General features: G+C 44.1%; 1 protein-coding gene across 6 annotated transcripts in view; it reads left to right on the top strand.

The window, feature by feature from the left end:
- The first annotated feature begins 717 nt into the window (after nucleotides 1-717).
- Nucleotides 718-22958, top strand: part of ERBB4 (erb-b2 receptor tyrosine kinase 4) — a 975001-nt gene continuing 952760 nt past the window's right edge. For 5 of the 6 annotated variants that reach the window (XM_048869092.2, XM_048869089.2, XM_048869091.2 and 2 more), the window contains exon 1: nucleotides 718-1206. In XM_048869092.2, coding sequence (XP_048725049.1) covers nucleotides 1125-1206 — 82 coding nt within the window. In that variant the 5' untranslated portion in view covers nucleotides 718-1124. The remainder of the gene's footprint in view (nucleotides 1207-22958) is intronic. The other variant, XM_048869093.2, reaches the window with a different exon arrangement.

Genomic DNA, 22958 nt, shown 5'->3' with positions numbered 1-22958 from the left:
CCCTCCCCATCCCAGCCACAAGCAGCATAACGCACAGGGGCTGGCGCTGCTCCATGGGTCGAGCCTCAGGCCAGAAATGTCTGAAGCGTTATTCGTTGCAGGCGCAGCTGAATTGAGAAGCGGGCTGAATTTGGGTTCGCAGCCCGGCCTCCCTTTTTTGGGGGGGGGGGCAAACCCCTAAATGCAAAGCGGGATTCAGCCTGCTTTAAAAGGAAGCTTGCATTTGCACCACGACCCCTTCCCCAGCACAAGCAGGTGCAACAGCTGATTGCAAGGAGGGGAAAGCAAAGACCTCCCCCCGATTGCACAGAGCGGGAAGAAAGAAACAACCCCCAGAAAGCCCCGGCGGCGATACCCCTCTGGATTGCCGCGGGCTAAACACGTAGCGAATCAAGCACCGTGCCATTCAAAGGCGCGTCTCTCGGCCCGGTCTCGCAGGCACACTGTTGTGTTGACGGCCAGCGGCTGCTTTCGGATTGCTCTATGATAACCTGCGGGCAGGGGATCGCGCCTGGCTGCTGCCTTCCACCCGGGACAGGTGTGTCCCGGCCCAGCAGCGCGCTTCAGATCGCGGCGAGCCGGTGTGAGCGGCTGGGGGGCGGGGCTTGTGCACAGGCGGGGCGGGGCTTGTGCACAGGCGGAGGCGGGGCTTGCTGTGTGTTGCTCCAACCTCCTGGCTCCTCGGTGTATCTTTTTTTTTTTTTTGCGGGGGGGGGGGGTGTTTTGTTAATCTCCGAGTAGCAGCCGGGGAAAGGGAGTAAATGGGATTGACGCTCTGACGCCCGGACAAGTGTGAGGAGAAGGAGGGGGGCAGCCAAACAGCCTCCCCCCCCCCACCACCAAAGTGAAGCCAGGAGAAGAACGAGAGGAAGGGGGGAAAGGAGAGAAACCGGGACTAAAAGGCAGGGAGCCGGCGACTTCTGGGGGGACAACTTGTTGCAAACCGATTTGCCAAGTGCGGAACCGGCCGCCTCTCACTCCACGCTGGGACTGGAGCCGCCGCGCCGCGTCTCGCTCCTCGTCCCCGCAGCCGGGCGCCCGGGTCCACGCTCGCCGCCCAGGGGAGATGCCATTTGGACCATGTAACATCGCTACCAGGAGTTGAGGCTGCCCTTTAAAAAACCATGAAGCTGGCCGAGCGACTCGTGTGCTGGGTCGGCTGCCTGGTGATCTCCGCGACCCTCCAGCCCGGCGCGGCGCAGGCAGGTGGGTTTTTTTTGTTTTTTTTTTGAAGCAGGAGGCAGCGGTGAAACCTGCCGCCTGGGCTTTTTGACGGTGCATTTCGTGCAGGGAGGCGGTGTGTGGTTGTCCTGCGCGTTGGGAGAGGAGGCTGAGCCGATCCGGTTTTATTTTCACCGGGATCTGTCTCGATCCCTCCCGCGCCCCCTTTGGGTTTAGTTCCGTGCCACGGTGTTTCCCTGGGGGTTTTGGCAGCTGCGGTCATGCCCCGTTGGCCTAGATGTGGCCAAAAAGATGTCAGTCGGTGGCTACTTGTGTTTTGTTTTCTGTAGTCGGGGAGACACTGAGCGCGTAGCCCTCTGCGGAGCGAGGACCGGGGCTGAGGGTTGCTCTGGGGCTGCATCCCCCTGTCTCTCTCTGCGCTCGCCGGGTGCCCAGCCCGGGGGGGCGGTGGGGCCGCCTCAGCCAGGCGCAGCTGGGCGCTTCGCAGCGCGGAGCACGCAGCCCTCGGGCGCGGGAGGCTCTGCCCTGCCGGGCAGGCAGCCCCCGAAAGATGCAGCGTTACTAGCTGACCCCCACCTCCCCCCCCCAATTCTGCATGAATGGCTCGCGCCCTCGCTGCCCGCGTTAGAGCCGAGCGGCGGCACGGGCTGGCCACAAACTCCCCCCCCCCACACTTAATAACACGCACGTTGCTGGCTCTTCTTGGCTCCCGAAGTGTGGTTCAGCGACTCCTAGCCCCGGTCCCGTCCTAAGCGCCCCTGTTTCCCCCAGCGGGCCGAGCGGAGCCTGGAGGGGAAGCTCGGCTCGGCTCGGCTCGGCTCTCCCGCCCGGGTGCAGGGGCGCGCGGGCGAGGTCCTCGCGGGGGCCCCGCGCGCCAAAGTTGCAGCCGCTGGGCGATTGCGAAGCGAAGGGACGGGGAGGAGGGGGGGGGGAGCTCTGCAAAGGCGAGGGGGGAAAACGCTGCTGGGGGGGGGGGGGCCGGTTTGCACAGTTTCCCGATCCACCAGCCCCAGGACTCGTGCAACCTAGGAACTCGGCTGTCAAGTTCAGGCCTTTCTTGCCTTTAGTATCTTTGTTTTCTTCTCATCACAAACCAGTAAAAACGCAGGGATTTAAACACATCCTCGGGGGGGGGGGGCACCGAGGGAGGCCCTTCACACCCTCCCCCCCAGTTAAACACAGTCAAGTTGTACTCCGTGGGTCAATATCCTGGAAGGCAGGCGCTCTGTGTCTCACACACTTGTCTCTGCTCCGCCCGAGTCTCTGTACCCCGTGCTCCCAGCGCGGGCCAGTTAGCTCAGGGATTGCACCCACTGGATGCAAGTCTTCTTGGGGGTGTGTGTGTGTGTGGGGGGGTCCCTTTGATTTCCTGCAGCTATCCTTCCGTGGGGGCTGGTTATGCATGTTGACCCCTTCCAAAGCAGCTGAGGCTGAGCTGGTAGGATTTTCGGTGAGGCAAGGAACAGGGTTTCCCCCTCTGCTTTAGCTGTGGGTGCGGAGCTCTCCCTCAAAAGCTCTTGTCAGAATTTCTCCCGAAGGAATTTAATCCAAATTAGTTCTGCCGCTCTCCTCTCGTTGCAGGGCATCTCTTATTTTGTACGGTCACAATCACAAGTGAGAACCCGTTGGAGTGTTTAGGATTTGATGACAACACTGGGCGATACAAAAAAAAGCCAGACTCGATTTTTTTTTTTTTTAAAAACACAAAGTGATCCGGATAAGCCATGAGGAGAAAGGGAAGCTATTTAGTGTATTTCTTGTCATGGAAAGACGCGTGATTCTGCAGCTATTCTGCCTGGAAGGGGGAGGGAGATCCCTTTAATTTTGATCTAACATCATAAAAGCAAGTTATTTGTCTAGTCTCTGTGTGTGTGTGTGCGAGGGATTCTTCCCGAGTACATACATATTGCGCTTCCCCCAGTCAGTAGCAGTTTGGAGGAGTTTGTTTTGGTCCAAATGAGAAATTAAGTGCGGATAAGTAAACTAAGCTGCCAGAGGGCGACAAGATGTTGAGTGAATTGCTTTTAGAGGAAACAAATTAAGGAAACGAGAGGAGACAATCTGCTTCTCGCATTATTAGACACGCTTGGAGTTCAGGGGAAAGTGGCATATTTTTGAAATGCTAATTTCTTAAGAAGCAGAAGGAATGCACCTTATTTACTGGTCTATGTGAATAGAATAGAAATATTGATTCCCCCCACCCCTTCCCCCGCTAGTACAAATCATTAGGGCTTGTGGTTCTCTCTCTCTCTCTCTTCAAAGAAACCTGAAGGAAGAGGAGTTGTAATTTTTCCTTTAAAATTACTGGTTGACTCCTAGAGGCACCCCTTCAAGATATTTGAAAGGGATGTCCTATGACATCCCCAGGGACAGTACATTATAGTATCATTTATGTCAGTGTTATGTCCCCCAGCAGAACAATTCCTGTGAAGCAACTTGAATTGTTGTGCATGTGTGATTTACAAAAAAAGTGTTAGTATATATTTCATTTATTTTGCTGAAGGGAAACACAAACACATGTAGGTTGCCTCCTGGACAAATGCAAGCAGTAATTCCAGGTCCACAAACAATGTGTTACACTGTTTAATTTAGGTCTCTTCCTGAGACATATAAGTGAGGTTTCCCCATTTATTTTTAAGGTGTTTCCAAATATTGCCAAATAGACCTACATAGTTGGATTCCTATTTACATCTACAATAAACTGGCTAATGATATCGAAAGTTTAAAACAAACACCTAACTGTACATTTCCCTTCAGTGTAACTACATACTTATGAAAACTGCATTGTGTAAAATTTCCTTCAACTCCTTTCATGATGCTTGACATTTTCATGTGTTCAGGAAGTTAGGAATCAAATACTTGCTCAGATTTTAATGTTGTTTGGAATCACTGGACAGAATAATGCTGCTTAGCTCTACTGTCAAATATTGCATTTGTATACTGACCTAATGATAACAATGTAATGTGATTTTTGTTGGATATATTTTCTAGGGGACAGTTGCTTTACGTTAAACACTAAAAAGAGGGTGTAAAATCGCTCACATTTCCTTTTTGTTTTAAATAATGGGGAGATGAAGAAGTTTGACCAGTGACTGATGCATTCACACATTCTTGACTTGGTCTGTGTTCCTAATTTTATGAAATGGAGATCAGCGCTATGTTGAAAAAGAACTGAAATGTTTTCTGTTGTTCAGGAAAAAGCTTTCATAATGATGATGTACCCTTTTATATATCTATGTTGGTTTTAGTTGAATGCTGCTTTTTCTGCAGATGATCATTTCTTTAACAGTTTGATGATCCTATTTGAGATTATTTGTTTTTTTTTTTTATGATTATTTCCCTGTTTCCTCTTAGATTTTCCTTTGCCATGTTTTTGATAGAATAATTCATTTACTGGTGTTAACCAATTTCTTATTTCACAAGCCTTTATTCTTAGTAGAGAGCTGATTTATTATTCCTTTTCCTTTTCCTTATTCTTTTCTTCTTCCTGCATAGTATCCCCCCTCCCTTTGTATTTATACTTTTTTTTTCTATTTCATACTACTTTTCTTACTCCCTTATTTTGCCTCCTTGTTATTTCTTCCCTAGCAACCTTCCACTTTGGCACTGCTGGAGCTCCCTGAGTCACTTTCCATTCCTCCTTTCTGATAAATCTGATATGGCTGGCTGGCTGGCCAGTCACAAAGTCATTCCTTTGCCTATATTTATTCCTGAGAGAAAATAAAAAGGCATTGATCCAGGGTCACTTGCATATTCTCAAAGAACTGACTCCCAAGGCCAAATCTCGACTTCAAGCAAGCCTCACATCTCTCTTGGGTAAAATGCTTTACTCCCCATGCCACACAGGAAGAAAAATATGTTATTTAAATAGGAGCGGAAGGAAGGAACTGTTTTTAATTCTAAGCATTTATTGAGCCATGATTGGCACCCGCTGAATTAGCATGTCAGGTTGTACAGGTGTGCTTTGCTTTGTAAGTAGTGAGGGCCTGATGGGGGGAGGGAGGGGGTGTGTGGCTCTGACTGATTTCAATGGGCTTTGGATCAGGCCCTAAATATTTTCATTATTTTGAGCAGGTCACTGACATGCCTACACCTTCACTGTTATGGGTGAGAGAAGTAGCAAGAGCTGTTAATTTCATTATCCTGCTTCTGTTGGCCAGGAAGTTTAAAAAACAAACAAACAAGCTCCTGTGTACACCCCTTTTTTTTTTGTTTGTTTGTAGACTATTTGCAATGCACAATCTTTGTAGTTTAAATTGGGTCACATGATCAAAATACCGTGTGCTATTACTTGGAAACAGGTCAGTCTTTGCTCAGTGAGCAAATTGCCAGTACACTCACACCTTTTTCTGATATACAGTACTGCAGAAGTGTTAAATAATTGCAGCCAAATTAACTGTTATGCTATGTGAAGTGTCCAGTTGCTCTGTGAAAGGAATTGTATTTTAAATATTTTTTCCACTGTTTTCTTCCTGATGAGCCTATTCAGTCTGATGTGCTGCGTCGTCTTTATGCTCAAGTCAAAGCTCTTCTCTGGGTCACGTCAGATAGGGCCTCTTTTGAAAGCTGCATCGTGACTCATCTCCAGCCGCTGTCTTTGATGCTTGGCCCCTTTGTTGCAATGCAATGGATATTCAGTAGTTGAGCCCCACATGCCTTTGAAAAGATTTATAAAATAAATATTAACTAGAAATTTGAGCATGCGGTTGGGGAAGATGGAGGCAGGCCCTGAGAAAGTGAAATCCACCCAGTAGGCAATATATTCTCTTGCCACAGCTCACTTTTTCAGCTGCAGAGGAATAGTTTCCCATTATGTTCTCCATCTGCAGGCTAACCCAAAGTTTTGCAGTCCTTAGTCGTGTAAAACTCCACTGATGTGTCAGCTGGAGTTTTGACCCCAGGATTGGGCATCTAGGGCTAGACTGAGACCGCTGTGGGGATTAGAAGGTGGGTAGACTATGCTGCTTCTCTGTGTGGGCTGGTGGGGGCAGTTCTGTTTCCAGCACAGGGTAAAACAGCCAACTTGTATTCCCATTGCAATGGCTCTGATGGGCTGTTGCAGGAATGCAGAATTTCTGATGTAACAAGACCCTGGTCAGGCCCCTTTCCTCATGCAGCATGCCCCCAAATTTACCCTGTGCTATGAATGGCTGCTGCAGATCTGGCATGGAGGTGGCTCTGGGCTTGGAGCAGGTATTCTTGTGGCAGATGAGAGCTGCAGGGCAACACTGAAACAGGTATTTATGCTCTGCATCCCTGAAATTGACACAAAGTTGTTTATACAGAGGGCCAGATTCTACTCTTAATTATACCTGTAGAACCCCACTGACTGAACTGGGGCTGTCTGGTTTTAAAAGAGGGCAGAATGTGTGATCATGTGTACTGTATGCAACGCCGAGAGCTGCATTTATAATAAAGCACTTGAGGCTGCAACATAATATTGAGGATCTGGCTTAAATGCATACAAGTAAGCAAAATCAGACTCAGCATTAACAGTTCTGACCGCTGTTCCTTGACTCATATCATTCTTTAATAAAGAAAAGGAAAAAAAGCCACAAGTTAAGGTTGTAAGGCCAAATTCAACTCTGCTGTAAGTGCAAACAGCTCCACTGAAATCAATAACACTGCACTGGCTTACACCAGGGTTGAATTTGTCCTCAAGAGCCATTTAGGAATCCTGAGTTATTCTTCAAAGTGGCCTTAATTTTCTTGTTACTGTGGGAATTAACCAGAACCTTCACTTAATCCAAATGCTTTTTCTGTGGTTTGATGCTCATTGGTTTATATGGGAAGGTAGAAATTTTAAAATATTCAACTGCTCCATTAAAAATAATAGGAAATCAAACCACAGAAAATCTATTTCGGATGTACATGTGAATTAATGGGCAACACACACGCACACGGCAGACATTCTTGTACAAAAAGCTTTATTAGAAGATGGTTACCATTAGAAAGCATGTTAATATCTACAGCTAACCTCCAGTTGCAAATACTGATACCTCTGTATTCTACACATCAGAAAACTGCTTTTTCAGACAGCCAGTTCCATTTGGTGTCTTGCTGTTCTGGGCATCTGCAGGTGGCGGCAGCCCCCAGGCCCTCCTTTTAAATTGGAGTGCCCCTAATTTCCTTCTTGGACAGGGTTACTGGCCGAGTGAATGGGGGGAAGCTGTAGACGGGATCTACCTTGATTTTTAGTCAGGCATTTTGACGCAGTTCCACATGACATTCTCATAAGCAAACTGGGGAAATGTGATTTAGATGAAAATGCTCTAAGGTGGTTGCACAACTGGTCGAAAGACCTTACTCAAAGAGTAGTTATGAGCAGGGCCAGCTCCCGGCACCAGCGAACCAAGCAAGTGCCTGGGGCGGCACATGTAAAGGGGCGGCAGGACGTCGGGCTCTGGGGCGGCAATCCGCCCTCGGTGGTGGCGGGAATTCAGCAGCCACTCCGTCACAGCGCATGGAGCGCTCGGCGGCGGGGATGCGACTCTTTTTCGGTCGCACCGTCACTCCGCCTCCATGGTCGGCGGGCAGGATTCCGCCTTCCCGTTTGGCGGCAAGTTTTCAATCTGGCCCATGGGATTGCCAGCTCCGTGGCCCAGCAGGACTAAGGCAGGCTCCCTGCCTGTCCTGGCCCCGCACCGCTCCCGGAAGCGGCCGGCACCATGTCCCAGTGGCCCCTGGGGGAGGAGCGGGGCAGAGAGCTCTGTGTGCTGCCCTTGGCTGCAGGCACCGCCCCCCGCAGCTCCCATTGGCTGGGAACAGGGAACCGTGGCCAATGGGAGCTTCGGGGGTGGTAGCTACAGGTGAGAGCAGCACGCGGAGGAGTCGCCTGCCCCACCCCACCCCCAGGGGCCACTGAAGGGCGTGCTGGCCACTTCTGGAAGCAGCATGGGGCCAGGGCAGGCAGGGAGCCTGCCTTAGCCCCTCTGTGCGCTGCTGCCACACCGGAGCCACTCGAGGTAAGCAGTGCCAGGCTGGAGCCTGCACCCCGAACCCCCCTACCCTCCTGCCCAGAGCCTCCTACCCCCCTGCCTTGAGCTCCCTGCCACACCCCGCACCCCTCCTGCACCCTAACCCCTTGCCTTGAGCCCCTTACTGCACACCGCACCCCTCCCATGCCCTGCACTCCCTCCCGCACCCCACCCCCTGACCCAGCCCTACATTCATGGCCCTGCAAGCAATTTCCCCGACCAGATGTGGCCCTTGGGCCAAAAAGTTTGCTCAACCTGGCGTATCTAGTAGGTTCCCACAGGGGTCAGTCCTGGGACTAGTATTATTCAATATTTTCATTAATGACTTGGATAATAGAGTGGAGAGCATGCTTACAAAATTTGTAGATGGCACCAAGCTGGGAGGGGTTTCAGGCACCTTGGAGGACAGGATTAGAATTCAAAATGACCTTGGAAAATTGGTCTGAAATCAACAAGATGAAATTCAATAAAGAGAAGTACAAAGAACTACACAGCTACAAAATAGGGAATAACTGGCTAAGTTGAGTATTGTAGAAAACGACCTGGAGGTCATAGTTAAATTTGGAAGGATTAGATTTTTATTGGTAGATATAGATTTCATCATAGAGACTCAATAATAGAATTTCATAGAATGGCAAAGTGAGTCAAATGCTGCTTGAGAACTTACAAGAGTTTGATTTAAGGATACTCACTTTGCATATTTTGATATAAACTGTCAACATCACGTTTTAATGGTTATAAAGCTTTAACTTTTTGAATCTCAACTTCCATAGTCATGAAATAATTACATTCTGATCCTCCTCTGTCTGCCCTGCTCCCATGCTTTTGGGCAACTGTGAACATTTAAATCAATGTTTTTAAGCATTTTAATTTTTTTTAAAACATTGACATTATCCATGGAAGTTATAAAAGTATTGAAATCAAATTCTGTCAAGACTAATTATAGTGGAACAAAATTGAATAGGAGTCAACAATATGATGCAATTACAAAAAAGGCTAATACCATTCAGGGGTGTATTAACATGAGTGTCATGTGGAAGACATAGGAGGTAATAGTGTTGCTCTATTTGGCACTGGTGAGGCTTCAGCTGGAGTACTGTGTCAAGTCCTGGACACCACAGTTTAAGAAAGCTGGGGACAAATTGGAGGGAGTCCAGAGGAGAGCAATAAAAAATTGTAAAAGATTTAGAAAATTCGATGTACAAAGAAGGTTTTTTTTGTTTTGTTTGTTTTTTTTTAAAAAAAGCCCCTGGGCGTGTTGAATTTTGAAAAAATAAGACAGGGGAATCTGATAACAATCTTCAAATACGTTAAGGGCTGTTATAAAGAGGATGGTGATCAATTGTTCTCTACGTCTTCTGAAGGTAGGACAAGAAGTAATGGACTTAATCTGCAGCAAGGGAGATTTAGATTAGATATTAGGAAAAACTTTGAAACTATAAGGTTAGTTAAGGTCTGGAATAAGCTTCCAAGGGAGGTTGTGGAATCCCCAGCATTGGAGGTTTTTGAAGAACAGACAGGGCAAACACCTGTCAGAGATGGTCTAGGTTGACTTGGTCCTACCTCCGTGCAGGGGGCTACACTAGATGACCTCTCGAGGTCCTTTCCAGCCCTACATTTCAATGATTCTAATGCATGCAAGAGCTATGGAAGTGTAATTACAGTCCTTCTCTGAGGTTAGTACGAGATGACGCACATCTCTTTCCTGGCTCCGTACACTTTTCTCCATGGTCAGCCTGTTCCCCATGCTTGAATCTTGTCCCATGAATAGTTCTGTGATGCCCAAGGAAAAGGGGGATGCTGCTGTGAAAGTGACTAAAGCCCCTTTTCGCGCAAGAGGGATGACTAGACCAAGGAATGGAGAGTCCCTTTTTGTTGATAAAGTGGGTTGTTGGCTTAGAGCTGTGACTCGCACTTTGGGTGCGAGAGATCCCGAGTTCAAACCCTGCACTGACCCTCGGAGCAGAAGTGAAAGTTATATAAACAACTTTGGTGAAATCCTGGCCCCTTTCGGCAAAATCTCATTGACTTCAGGAGGGCCCAAGTGTGTTCAATACAGCCAAATTCAAGGTCATACATGTAGGAACAAAGATTGTAGGCCACAGTTCCCGGCAGGGGGATAAATACTGGAAAACACTGAATCTGAAAAGGGTATAGGGGTCACGGTGGGTAATCAACTAAATGTGAGCTCCCAATGCAATGCTGTGATTAAGAAGGCTACCACGATCCTTGGATGTATGAGCAGGAGACCAGTGAGGAGGTGATGCTTCCTCTCTCTTTAGCATTGGTGAGCCCATTAATGGAATACGGTGTCCAGTTCTGGTGTCAACACTTCTAAAAGGGTGTTGGAGAAACTGGAAAAGCTTCAGAGAAGAGCTTCAAGAATAGTCTGTGGTCTAGAAAAACTGCCTGAAAACGAGAGACGTAAGAGGCTCCATCTACTTAGCTATCCAAGAGATGACTTGATCTGCTCTGTAAGTGCCTAGAATGGGAGAGGCTTCTTTAACCTAGCAAACAAAGTCATAATGAGATCCAGTAGCTGGGAGTTGAAGCTTGACAAATCAGACTGGAAATAAGGTGCACAGTGTGGGTAATTAACCATTGGAACAACTTACCAAGGGGAAACGTGGTGGTTCTGTCACTTGAAGTTTTAAATCAAGATTAGGTGTTTTTCTAAAACATATGCTTCAATTTAATCCAAACTTTTGGCCTGTGTTACTCAGGAGGTTAGATTAGATGATCATAATGGTCTATTAAAATCTATGAATCGATGGGGTACAATTAGGCCTTTTGTTTTTGTGGGAGTTCAAAAGAATAATGCATGAGAGTTGACATGGTCCTATATTATGGGTCCTTTTGGGGCTTTCAGTGTGTATTGTGTAAATATGGGTTTAAGATTGTGTAAACATATATTTAAGTTTTAAGTATACAGCATGATTTATCGCAGTGCCAACTGGCAGAGGGCATGCCGTAACATAACTCATTATTAGGTCTGACATGCTCACCTTTCAGGTAGAGAATATGGCCCTAATGTCATGTAAGGTATATGTAAATTGGTGACACACTGGTGATTCATATTATTCCGTGGTGTATACATGGGCGATAGATGAATATGTATGGAATTTATGTTCCAGCATAAATATGTGCTGGAAATATATTCTTAAAATGTGTTTTCAGACAAGGCTTAAAACCAGAAATCATTTAATCCTATGCTCTTTGCAATACCCTTATTTTTACTTTTATTACAAACCATCTCAGTGCTGTATATTACAGAAGTGAGCCCTCAACTAAGTTAACAGACTGGTGCTGTGTACTGTTTCTTTAAAGGAGCAGCGAACTTACTAAAGTTCTGTGAGAGCTATAGGTAGAAGGATTGGGTGCTACAGGGCAGACAGTTCTGGGAAAACTCGAGACCAGGAGAGTATTGTGAGGAGTAGCCAGACTGGTGAAAGCCAAGGTGAAGCTCTTATGCTGTAAACAGACCGCTGGGAATCCAACCAAAACTGCACAACCCAGAGGCACCAAAGGTAGCAGGGTAGATGGGGACATGACCCCTTGCTGGTCTGGGTTGAACCCCCAAGTATCTCAGTGTGATAGATCACAACTCTACATTGGCCTGTAAGTCTGTGAAGGCTGTTGCTGGGGTACGTACATTGAATTTTTGTATTTTAATATTTTTAGGAACAGAATGTATCAATTTGTAGGATAGGAGAACAATTAAGTAAAAAAACAAATGTTTTTTTCATGGTAGTGCTATAGTTAACTTCGCTACATCAGCACCCTTAACTCTATTACTTTTGGTTTGGGGATGTACATATATAAATAAAGCACATACTTGGTGGTGGCGTCCATGTGATACATTGTAGAGTCATGTGATAAATGGAATGTTTAATGTATCTTTGACAGCCTCATTTCTAGAGCATCCACTGCCTCATGTCTGCCAGGTCTACTCCTCATGTTCCAAGCCCCTCCGCAGCTTCAGACAGCTGCCATATTTTTTCCAGCCTGCCGGTGAAATGCTTCCTCCTTTCTCTGAATTACATGGATATAAGGTGTAAAATGGGCAATATTCAATCCTGCATCAGGAGTAAGATTAGGCTCTAATATCTTGGGATCCATTAGGACTAGAAATGGGACCTTCCTACCAGTGGAAAATCAGGAAGATTCCCTGTTTTCCAGTGATATACAGCTTTTGCTTCTATCTTTAGTACCCCATGATATATCAGACCTTTTCTTACTGGAAATGGGAGAATTGCAGTGGACACAGCTGGAAGATTTGCATGTTATCAAACCTTTAAAAATGGGACATTATTATGCAAAGAAAAGGTATTTTAGGTAAATTTCAGGAGTTTCTAAAATGTATTAATTATGATTGTCCCCTGAGTCCTGTGCAGTTAGACTTGCAGTAACTAAGGCTTGAATAATGATACAGAGGTCTAAAACTGTACCGGTAACTTGTTTTTAAAAACTCTTAGCCATTTCTAATATAATATAATGGTGTGTGGGTTTTCTTTGTTTGCTTTGTAAAGTGTGCTATATGGCTACAGAGTACGTGACATCTTATACATTTTTGTTGGCTGTTGCTTGTAATGCAGCCATGCTAGAGTCATGTGGATAGAACTTTCATACCACACCTCACCAGCACGTAGTTTGTATATACAACCTACGTGCGCCCAGGCCTCTCCCTTTCTACTAAAGCCATGCCCGGCACAACAGGCACAAAATGAAGATGTGTGATGCAGATGTCCCCAGTGTACTGTTCTACAGACAGCTGTATATATGTGTAGCTTCATTTTGCAAAGGCATGTGTGGTCCAGTGCATAGAGGTTTTTCTTACGGTCAATAGCCTACATCTCTCATGGCAGGATCAGATCCTAAGGTTGAAAACACACTCTATATCTATTTGTCTCTGGTCTATAAAGTGTATTTTGTAACACACCTTTTTGTGATTGTGATCTGTTGGGTAAACTCTTCTTCCATCAGTAATCATTGAAGGTCTAGGTCCAATGGCTCAGAAAAAGCCATTGAAACCTTTGCTGTCTATCCTATTATACAGTGATGTTATGTACCATACACTGTGGTGCAAATCCGGCAGTCTCTGACACAGCCACGTAAGGCTGTATATGAACTTGAATTGCCTCATTGTTATTGCTGGGTTCAGAGACCCCACAACACTGTTGTATCATGCCGTAAAGCTCTCTCTGCAGGGAAGTGGAGGCATAGGTGTTGTCTAAAGCAGAGGTGCACATATATATGAAAATAGTTAATTGTTAAAGTGTCAGTAGATGGCGCTTGGGAATGTGCAGCCTTGTTCCTGGGTTTTGTAGGACCAATAAACTTCTTGTGTGAAGCTCTTTTATTCAGCTGTTAGTGTTTTTACTTCATCGTGGTTGTAACTGGCCAGAAGCACGGAGTCACCTCAGCAAGGGCTGTGAGCAGCATTCCACTGCAGCTCTTAAAAGCCTGCACCTGTGGTTACGTACATAATCAGGATCCACTGCATCCACTCTTCTTTCCCTTCCTGCGCTGTAGCAGTACGCCTGAGCCCGGCTTGCGATGGGGGTGAGGAGAAATGTCTCTTTGCCCCGTTGTCACCATGTGTTTGTTGCAGTCAAATCCCTTGTTGTCAGGCTTTGCTCATGAGGCTCCACTTTCTCCAGCACGTTAGAGACTGTACAGTTCTTAGGATGCTACTGCTGTTGAGTGCTGCACTAACCAAATTACTTTTAAAATTTCATGTCAATTTTCTGGAATGCACCAAGTAATTAGACCAAACAGTGGACTAACTGCCTGATCAATGTGTATTAAGAAAATAAGAGGTCTATTTTTTTTCAAGTAACCATGGCAAACAAAGTCGGATGTTTATAAAAGGCACGGAAAAAAGTCTTGTAGTCAAGACCCTTTATACCAAGTTTTGTTTGATATTAAATTATTAGTAGTATTTTTTAAAATAAATGAATTGGAAAACCGTAGAACTTTGGGAAACATTGACACTCCAGCTTCACAGATGGTGACAGATGCTGCTTCCGTGGAATAGTCAATAGAAAGACACTGGGCAGCGTTTTCAAAAGTGCCTAAGGGTACATCTAGTCTGCAATAAAAGACCCGCTGCAGCTGGGCCTGGATCAGCTGACTCGGCTCAAGCTACAGAACTATAAAATTGCAGTGTAGGTGTTCGGGCTAGGGCTGGAGCCCAGGGCCATGGATGAGGAGGGTCTCCAAGCCTTGCCTGAACGCCTACACCGCTATTTTTTGCCCCACAGTTAAGATAATCATGTGCTGGAGTACTTTGCTAAATTGGGACCTCTGTGAGGTACCGAGTGTTCTCCACCCCCACAGAAAGCAGTGGGAGCGAAGCGCGCTCGCAGCCTCCTAAGAAGCATCCAGCACCTGTGGGATTGGGTCTTTGGAGCACCCAAGGTGAAGAATAATGGGAATGCTTTACACCATATTTATATCACAGTATTTAGCTTGTGTTCATTTAAATAATACTGAAATATTGAACATTTAAACCTAAAAGTTTAGGTAGTCCAATAATATAACATTTTAGCAGTCATTTTAAGGTTAGTCCCATAGCTAGACAAAATGATAAGCATTTGTTCGTAAGTTATTCTTTTTCATTAGATCCTTTTCACTGTGGTTGAATATCCTGACACACAGGCTGGTGTGTGTATCAGTTGTATTTTGGCAACCATTCAACTACTTGTTTAACATTTTTGACCCATGAAAGCTAAGTTAGAATGTGCACTTTTTTATTATTCATCTTTGACAGTAAAGAAATAAAATGTACACATCTAAATTAAAATGGTTGTTGCCTAAGGATCTCTGGCAATTTTCAGAGTTCAGTGTTGTGTAATCTTATATAAAATATTTTACTAAAAAAGAAAAAAACCCTCACGTATTTCAAGAGAGATTTCTCTGGTGTGTAAAAATATCAGTGGAGTAGCTAATTTTTTTTCAGTTGTTGTTAAGTTCAAATTTAGCAACCATTGTCCTTGTTGATATATCAAGTGCTCTAAAAATGTACTCACCACTAACTGGAAGGGTGAAGTGATTGGTAGGCAGATGTAATTCTTTAGTGGCTATTAACAAAGTGCAGGACACGGACACTGAATATGCAAAAAGCTGTATAGAAAGAAGACAAAATAACACATGTAACTGTTTTTTGTTTGTTTGTTTGTTTGTTTTTAGATGGTTGTATTATTTTTTCTGTATGTACTGTAATGATTGTTGCCTGAATTAGCACGCCATGAGCAGAGGAACCTGATACACAAACAGAATGGCATGCAGCTAATTTTGTTTAGCAAATTGAGATCTGATCTCTGCTATTTCATGCCCTCTGCAAGCTGACTCAGTCGCTCGTTCCAGTGTATGGATGAAATCTATATGGGTCAAATTCTGATCTTGATTATGGTGGCATAATTTTGGAATCACTCCATTTAAGTCAGTGGAGTTAACAGAAACAGTTGAGTTAATATTTTTATATAAATAGCAAGTAGCGTAATCGGTTTGTTTCTCTCCTCTTGTCTTCTCTTGGAGAGAGAGCCTGTCTGTTGAGAAGACTATTCATAGAAGTGAGTTGGGTTACTTGAAGTTTATATTGGGTTACTTATGGTAGAATTTGGCTTCTGTTTCTTGCAGTTTGAAACTTTCTTTTAAAACATATACCTGTATCTATTTAGATAATACACAGCTCACACAGAAAGTCAAACCAGCATTTCACAGCCATGATATCATCAGAGAGCTATATTTCACACTGGGAAGATCTTATCTGTGAAATATGATTATATTAAAGCCTAAGAGAAGCTCATAACTTGTATAGCATTTTAATTGTTTTAGTGCTGCATAACATACCAAGGGCATGGACTAAATTGTACATCTAGTCCTGCCTCATGTACCACAATGAAATTCTGCATTATTTATTAATACAGAACCTTCCAGGTTCTAGTGATATCACTAACATCTTGTAGTACTTTGCACTTACATGACTTGATCCCATCTATCTTAATGGGAGCAGGATCAGATCTGTACTGTGGAGTGCTTCCTGTCCTAAAATCTCAAGCTGGTGTTTCAACCTTGATTTAGTATAATCCCATGGTTCTCTACCCACGGCCCAATTAGGGTGACCAGATAGCAAGTGTGAAAAATTGGGACGGGGGTGGTGGGTAATAGGCCCCCTATGTAAGACAAAGCCCTGAATAGCGGGACTGTCCCTGTACAATCGGGACATCTGGTCACCCTAGGCCCAATCAGCACATAGCTGCAGCCCATGTGACATCGTCAGGGCCATACATGTATATATGTTGTGTGGATGCAGCCCAGATAACACACAGAGAGCTGTATATGCAGCCCACAATGGTACATCGGTTAAGAACCACTGGTATAACTGCTGAACTGTCCTTTTATTTTATTTATTATTTGCATTGTGTTTGTGCTCTTTAGGCACCATCAGGGATTAGGGCTGCATTTTAGTAACATGTTAGTATCAAAAAGATGGTTTTATGTCCCAAAGAGTTTATAATCTACATAAGCAATAGCTGTATTCTTATTTTACCAAAGACTCTCAGGGACATTTATGCAATGTTGACTGTTATAACTATTTGTATCTCCAATTCTGTGGAATCTTAAATCTCCAGGTCCTGGAGTCAAGTGATTACCTGAGAGTCTCAGCTTTTTATTTAAAGAAAAATGCAAGTTTCTAGCTTTCTTGGTTGCAGAAAAAAGCTAAAAAAGGCTTTAAAAAATCAGAAGGCAAATGATAATCCCAGAATTAATATATTTTTAAAAATCATTCTCATGATTTTGGGGAGGGGGCCTGACTCATGATTTTTGAATGCTTGGGAGATGCTGTTTGTCTTTGTAGAAGGTCATGTAGGAAGTTGCTGGGTCAGCTAGGGATAGAACCAATGTCTCTAACTCCACTACTATGATTTAATTGCAAGGCCACCCTTCCTCTCACCAGGTTTGCTGCGCAAGTTGTCACACGTCATCACAATTCAATAGTGGGACATTGCACCCAAAATGATCATGGCAAAGAATCTGAATATCCAAGCTAGGGTCAAAATCCTTGCAACAAATATGGCTTAAAGTATAAAAATAGCTATTATTCGCATTTACAGAGTTGCAAAACCAGAGGCTGTAATTTTGGTCAATGGATGACATAACTTGTTGGAGCAAGGGGAAAAAACATAGTGGAAATTGCAGATGGATGAAGAGTGAAATCCTGGTCCCATTGAATTAACTGGTAAACCTTCCTTTGTCTTCAGTGGGGCCTAAACGGTTGCACTAAAGCTGCTTGTATGAGATTCTCAGGTGTTTCTAAATCCCCAAGAAATGGTGTCGCACAACTTTTTTTGTTATTGATTTTCCTAATCTCAGATCTGTTTGAAGATTAAGGAAAGCTAGGAAAAACACTACAAATAACTATCATCTTCCAGGAAAGACCAAGTTTCCTGGGTGTGGAGCCTCTCTCTTTGAGGACTCTCCATCTGAGGTTGATTCACCCACGGTACCTACGGTTTGGATATGTGGCTTTCGGGTAACTTCTGGGGAAATTCTCTGGCCTGTGTCACACAGGACATCAGACTAGATAATCATAGTGGTCCCTTCTGGCCTTAGAATCTATACATCTTCTGGAAGTCTATTTCTAACTGCAGATTTTCCCTGCACCTCCACCAGTCCAGAGAGGTCCAATGGGTGGCTGTTACCTGGGTATAACATGAGAGGCTCTGTAATGCTTGTTTTCATGAAGATCTCTTGGTCCAGTGAGGTTGTGTCCATGTGGGAATATGGAATAGTTATTGTGAATATAAGCGTGGCCATGATATCCAGCATTTGTAGGGGGTTCCAACCTATCTGGCCCTTGTACATCTTTTCTGACACATGGATGATGTATTGGATACCATCCTGAGGCAGGAAAGTTTGAGTAGCCTACAATAGGGCTCCTATAGATTCCACTTGTCAGCTGGAGACAAACTAAGGCTTTGGCTGGTTTATCATGAGCCCTGGTGGTGACATGACCGATCTTTCAACACTTTCCAGAGCTTAGTCCTTGATCAGCTAGCTCTCCAAATAAGAGAATATGCTACTCCCAGCCTGCGCAAGTAGGTCATGGCTTCTGCCAAGCCTTTCACAAAACCGCACACACCCAATGCCAGTCCAGAAGGCAGGAGATGAAACTGGTTGTGTTACCCTGTAACAAATCTCAAGAACCAGAATTCTGTTAGAAGTATTCCAGTGTGCACATAAGCGCTTCAAGGTCCAGAGTGTAGAGCCCGCTTACCCCTGTAGAGTGGAGGCCCCCGGGGTAACCGTCTTTCACTTTTCTTTAACCAGTTACAGATTCAGCTCTCTGAGATCCTAGCTGGGCTGGAGCCCTCCCTGTTTTTTTGACAGAGGGAGTGTCTGGAATAAAGCCCCTTCCAGTTTTCACCTGGTGGCACAGGCTTTGAGGCTCGCATTGTCAGGAGGGATTGGGCTTTCTGCGGCATCTCTTCTTTATGCTGAGGAGGGAATATTCTCATGAGAATGAGAGCAAACGTGATCTCGGAGCTCACCAAACAAAGTATCTGTGGTGATTGGTGGCTAATGAGGTAAACGGATCCCATTCTCTCAGACCTGTGTCTTGTCCGTTAGATCCCTCTTTTGAAGAAAGGAAAAAAGGCCCTTCTTCAAAAGCTGGCTTTCCTGTTGACCAGATTCAAGGAAGCTGAGTCACCCCACTGCACAAGGCCCTCTGCCTCAATGGTATCAGAAGCTAAAGGGTCCTAAGCTCCCATTCTGCAGGCACCAGGAACTGAAGGGTTCTTGAAAGTTAGCAAGCAAGCTAAATCCTCTGCAATGGCCAATAGCTTCTGATCTTGAAGTTGGATTGTGAGACACTGGCAAAAAGAGACACCCGGTGTTGGAGTGCTGATAAAGGGGTGCCAAAGTCTAGTGACTCCTGAGCCTTAAAGCAAGTACTGACGTGATGAGGAAAAACAAGTACTAAGGCACTGAGGAAAATAATCACTGAAGCATTGACCGAAAAACTTCAAACCAGGCAGAAATGTGCTAAGTGCCGAGAACAAAGGCCTCAAAATTTAGCAGCTCTACTGGACCTGATTTGAAGGTATAATTGTCAGCCACAGCCCAGGGGGACCAGACTGGAATTTCTGGAACAGCATTTATATTGGTGAACAATGACCAACAAGGGACCTGGCTCGTGCTCTGTTTTGCTACTGGTGCCCGCGAGGGGCAAAAAATCTTCAGAGTTCAGGGAGTTCTGCACTTGCAGCATAAAGCAGCTAAGACCCAGGATTGGGAATGAAGAGGAGCGAGAGTCCTGTAGTTCACTGTTGCCTTGCACCTTGCTCATTGGTTTATACCAATGCAAAGTGAGTGTAAAACACGACGAAATTAGAAAGGTGCATTTAATACCCACATTGCACTGGTATAAATTTACTGTATTGACTGCAGGGCAATAGTAAATTGGGCCTGTTCTCTTTAGAGAGGATTTTTCTCCCGAGCGGTGTGCCTGGCCTGAGATTGTAGTATTCAGTATGGTCCCCTTAGGGTTGTAATACATACTGATGGATCTGGTAGTGGATAAGTTTTCTTTGTCTTTATTTTAACCATTCTTTTGACTTCATTTTTTCCCCTATCCGTGTTTTGGTTTCCAACAATATGATTAGTTATGGATTTGTAAGTCAGAAATAGCTTAGTAATTGCTATATTACTTTGCCTGCAACAGCAATGAATGTCTTAAATTTAATGCATCATCCACACAGAAAATTGATGTTTGGCCAAAACTTGAGGGCTCTGACAGCTAATCTTAAAGAGCTTTTGGCTGACGTGTAAAATGACTGAGAATCATGAATCAGATTCTCATGAAAATTGATGCTCTTTGAAGGATTATTACACAAAAGAAAAATATTCTGTCTCATAATTGGTTGAAAATAGACTTGTGGTGAGCCAGAAAGTTTATGTTTGTGGGGTTCCCCCCCTCCACTTTTTGGAAGTCACCAATACTAAATTATGGAACAGTGTTAAGAAATAAGATCACATAAGCAAATGACTGCATTGCACTTGATTCTTCAAAGCCAATAGTAATTTTCTCTGATGTCAAGGTGCAGCGGATTAGATCATATATGCACATACCTAATTCCTGATTGGCTTATTAATGATAGCTTTTTTTTAACGGACTTCTAATTTAATTTCCTTTTTAGAATGTCATTTTATAACAAGAACAACACAGTTACACTAAACAAAGTCATGACCACAATGGGGAAATTTGCCATTGTGTCTAATGAGGATATTTAAAATGTTTGTAAAAATACATATGCCTATATTGACATCAGTATTTTAAGGGCCAGATCCTTAGCTCAGTAACTTGGTGTAGCTCTTTTGACTTCACTGGAGCTACCCAGATTTACACCAGCCATGTATCTGGCCCATTATTCCCATTGGAATAGTATAAACCTCAACATACTCAATTGATATTTACTTTTTGGTTCAATAAATCTTGATGTTTTACCTCCAAAAAAAAAAAAGTCAATGTCTGTTTATTAGTTACCGTGCTTGTGTTTGAACCAAAAATGAGACCTAGTTTTCAAAATTAAGCCTACACAATTATGCAATCTGGTAATTGTGCATATAATTGCATGCACAAAAGGCCAGTTAGATGTGTAACTGTCCATTTGCATGCAAAATTACCCAATTTTGCAAATCGGGCCTTAAATATTCATTGTGTAAAGGACAGCTTCATATCTATGATTGTATTCCCCCCCCCTTCACAAATCCTTGTTCATTTCATTTCCATTGAAAGGTTGCAGATATATCTCTGTAAATGAAGAATGGCATATCTACCTTCAGAGAGATCGGAGAGGTATCTTTAAACTTTCAGTTAACAAACAAGAAACAATATTGAGCATTTTAAGAGAAATACTTCCAAGATATAAGGCATGCAATAGCTAATTCAACTTTGCCCGGAATGAATATTATTAACTACAAATGATCTGAATGCATAAGCATGAGATGATTCCAACACACATGCAGCTGGATAGAAGTATTAGAAAATTATTGGTAATTATGTAGCCGAAGTTCTGTCTCCAGAGTTATCTGTAATATAAACATTGTACTTTATTTTTTATTATTTGTATTCCAGAACTGTGACTGTAACTAGTGTATTTGTATTAAAACCCAAACTGGGCCCCCATTGTGCTAGGTTCTGTACAAATGTGATAGACAGTTCCTGCTCCAAAGAACTTACAATTTAAAGAGATAAGTGTGTGAGGGTGGGAAGACAAACAAGGAATGGAGAGGTGAAGTGACTGATCCAAGTTTGCACAGCAGGTCAGTGGCAGAACCAGGAATAACACTCAGAGCTCCTGACTCCCAGTCTAGTTACTTATCCTCTGGCTTAAGCTGCCTCTATTATGCTGCGTCTACTGCGTTTCTGGAAATAAGGTGTAAATTTTTAACAGTGAGAGCAATTAACCTTGGGAACAGTTTACCAAGGGTTGTAGTGGATTCTCCATCACTGACACTTTTAAAATCAAGATTGGATGTTTTTTTAAAAATAAATGCTCTAGAAATTGTTTTGGGGAAGCATGTGTTATCCAGGAGGTCAGACTAGATGATCACAGTGGTCTTTTCTGGCCTAGGTATCTATGAATTTCAGGTTCAGATCTTTTTTCTAAAGATAATACCTCAGGAGGAACATAACTAATTGTCTTATTCCTCCTCCTTTCATCCAAAGTACACTAGTTTTTTAAAATCAACTACGACATACGAATAGATGGATCCCATGTTTTAGGAGCCAGGAGGATTCATGTGGCTCCTAAGAAAAATTGTGTCAGTTATAACCCCAGAGATAAATGATGAGGATCTGTAAGCAAAAATTGGTGCTGTTTTTAGGAGGCGAGAACTCATTTATGTGTATAAAGTTAGAAATGTGCTTAAATATCTTGCTAAATTGGGGACTAAGGCAAATTTACTGTCCAATGTGTTAACCTACTGCCGACATAGCAACAGAGATCCACATTCCCACCCTACATGCCATTAGAGCGGATGGCCTTCCAGTGCAAGCCTATATTAAATTTTCCAACTCCAGGGCTCTGTGTTGTGGCTGTTTTCCTCCTCTCAGAGGGAAGTTTGGACAGGACTCCCTCTAGAGACCATAACTAGAGCTTGGCAGAGAAAGGGAACTCCATATAACAGAGGATTTCAGTATTTCACGGTTTGGTTTAGTTCTGATTTGGAATGAAAACCAAACATTTCAATTTTGTTTGTGAAAGGGAATAGAGCCGTTGAGCTGGGGCAGTCTGCCTGGGAGCTGCTGCAGACTCAGGAAGTTCTGGGGTTCCTGACTGCGAGGAACCTGGCAAGTTGTGAGGAAACCAGGCAGGGTGCCGTCGGAACTTGGGTGGAATCGAACTGTCTCTGCAAAATGTTTCAATTTCAGCAAATTCTGACCAACAAATGTTTGGCTGGAATTTTTCCAGCCAGCTCTTACCAGAGCCACAGCTCTATTTGTCTCTGGCAAGGCCATTGTTGACTCTTGCGCATGTTCATCGTTTCATAGTAATCCCCGTCTCTGCTGGCCAACAAAGACACCTCTCCCACATACTGGTTCTGACCACTACCACTAGACTGCCATGCTGATTTCAAAAGCTGCCATTTCCCTTATATGGGGTCAGCGGGAAAAAGATGACCGGTTCTTTTTTTAATTTACCAGTGACTTAGTGCCTAAGGCTCTTTGGCTTTCAGTGAGACTGAGGCTATGTCTCAGAGAGAAGAGCTTTACCAGTAGGAATACCA

The sequence above is a fragment of the Caretta caretta genome, chromosome 11 (assembly GCF_965140235.1).
Source record: "Caretta caretta isolate rCarCar2 chromosome 11, rCarCar1.hap1, whole genome shotgun sequence".
NCBI lineage: Eukaryota > Metazoa > Chordata > Testudines > Cheloniidae > Caretta > Caretta caretta.
The sequence above is the reverse complement of the archived record's forward strand: the minus strand, read 5'-3'. Positions and strand labels throughout refer to the sequence as shown.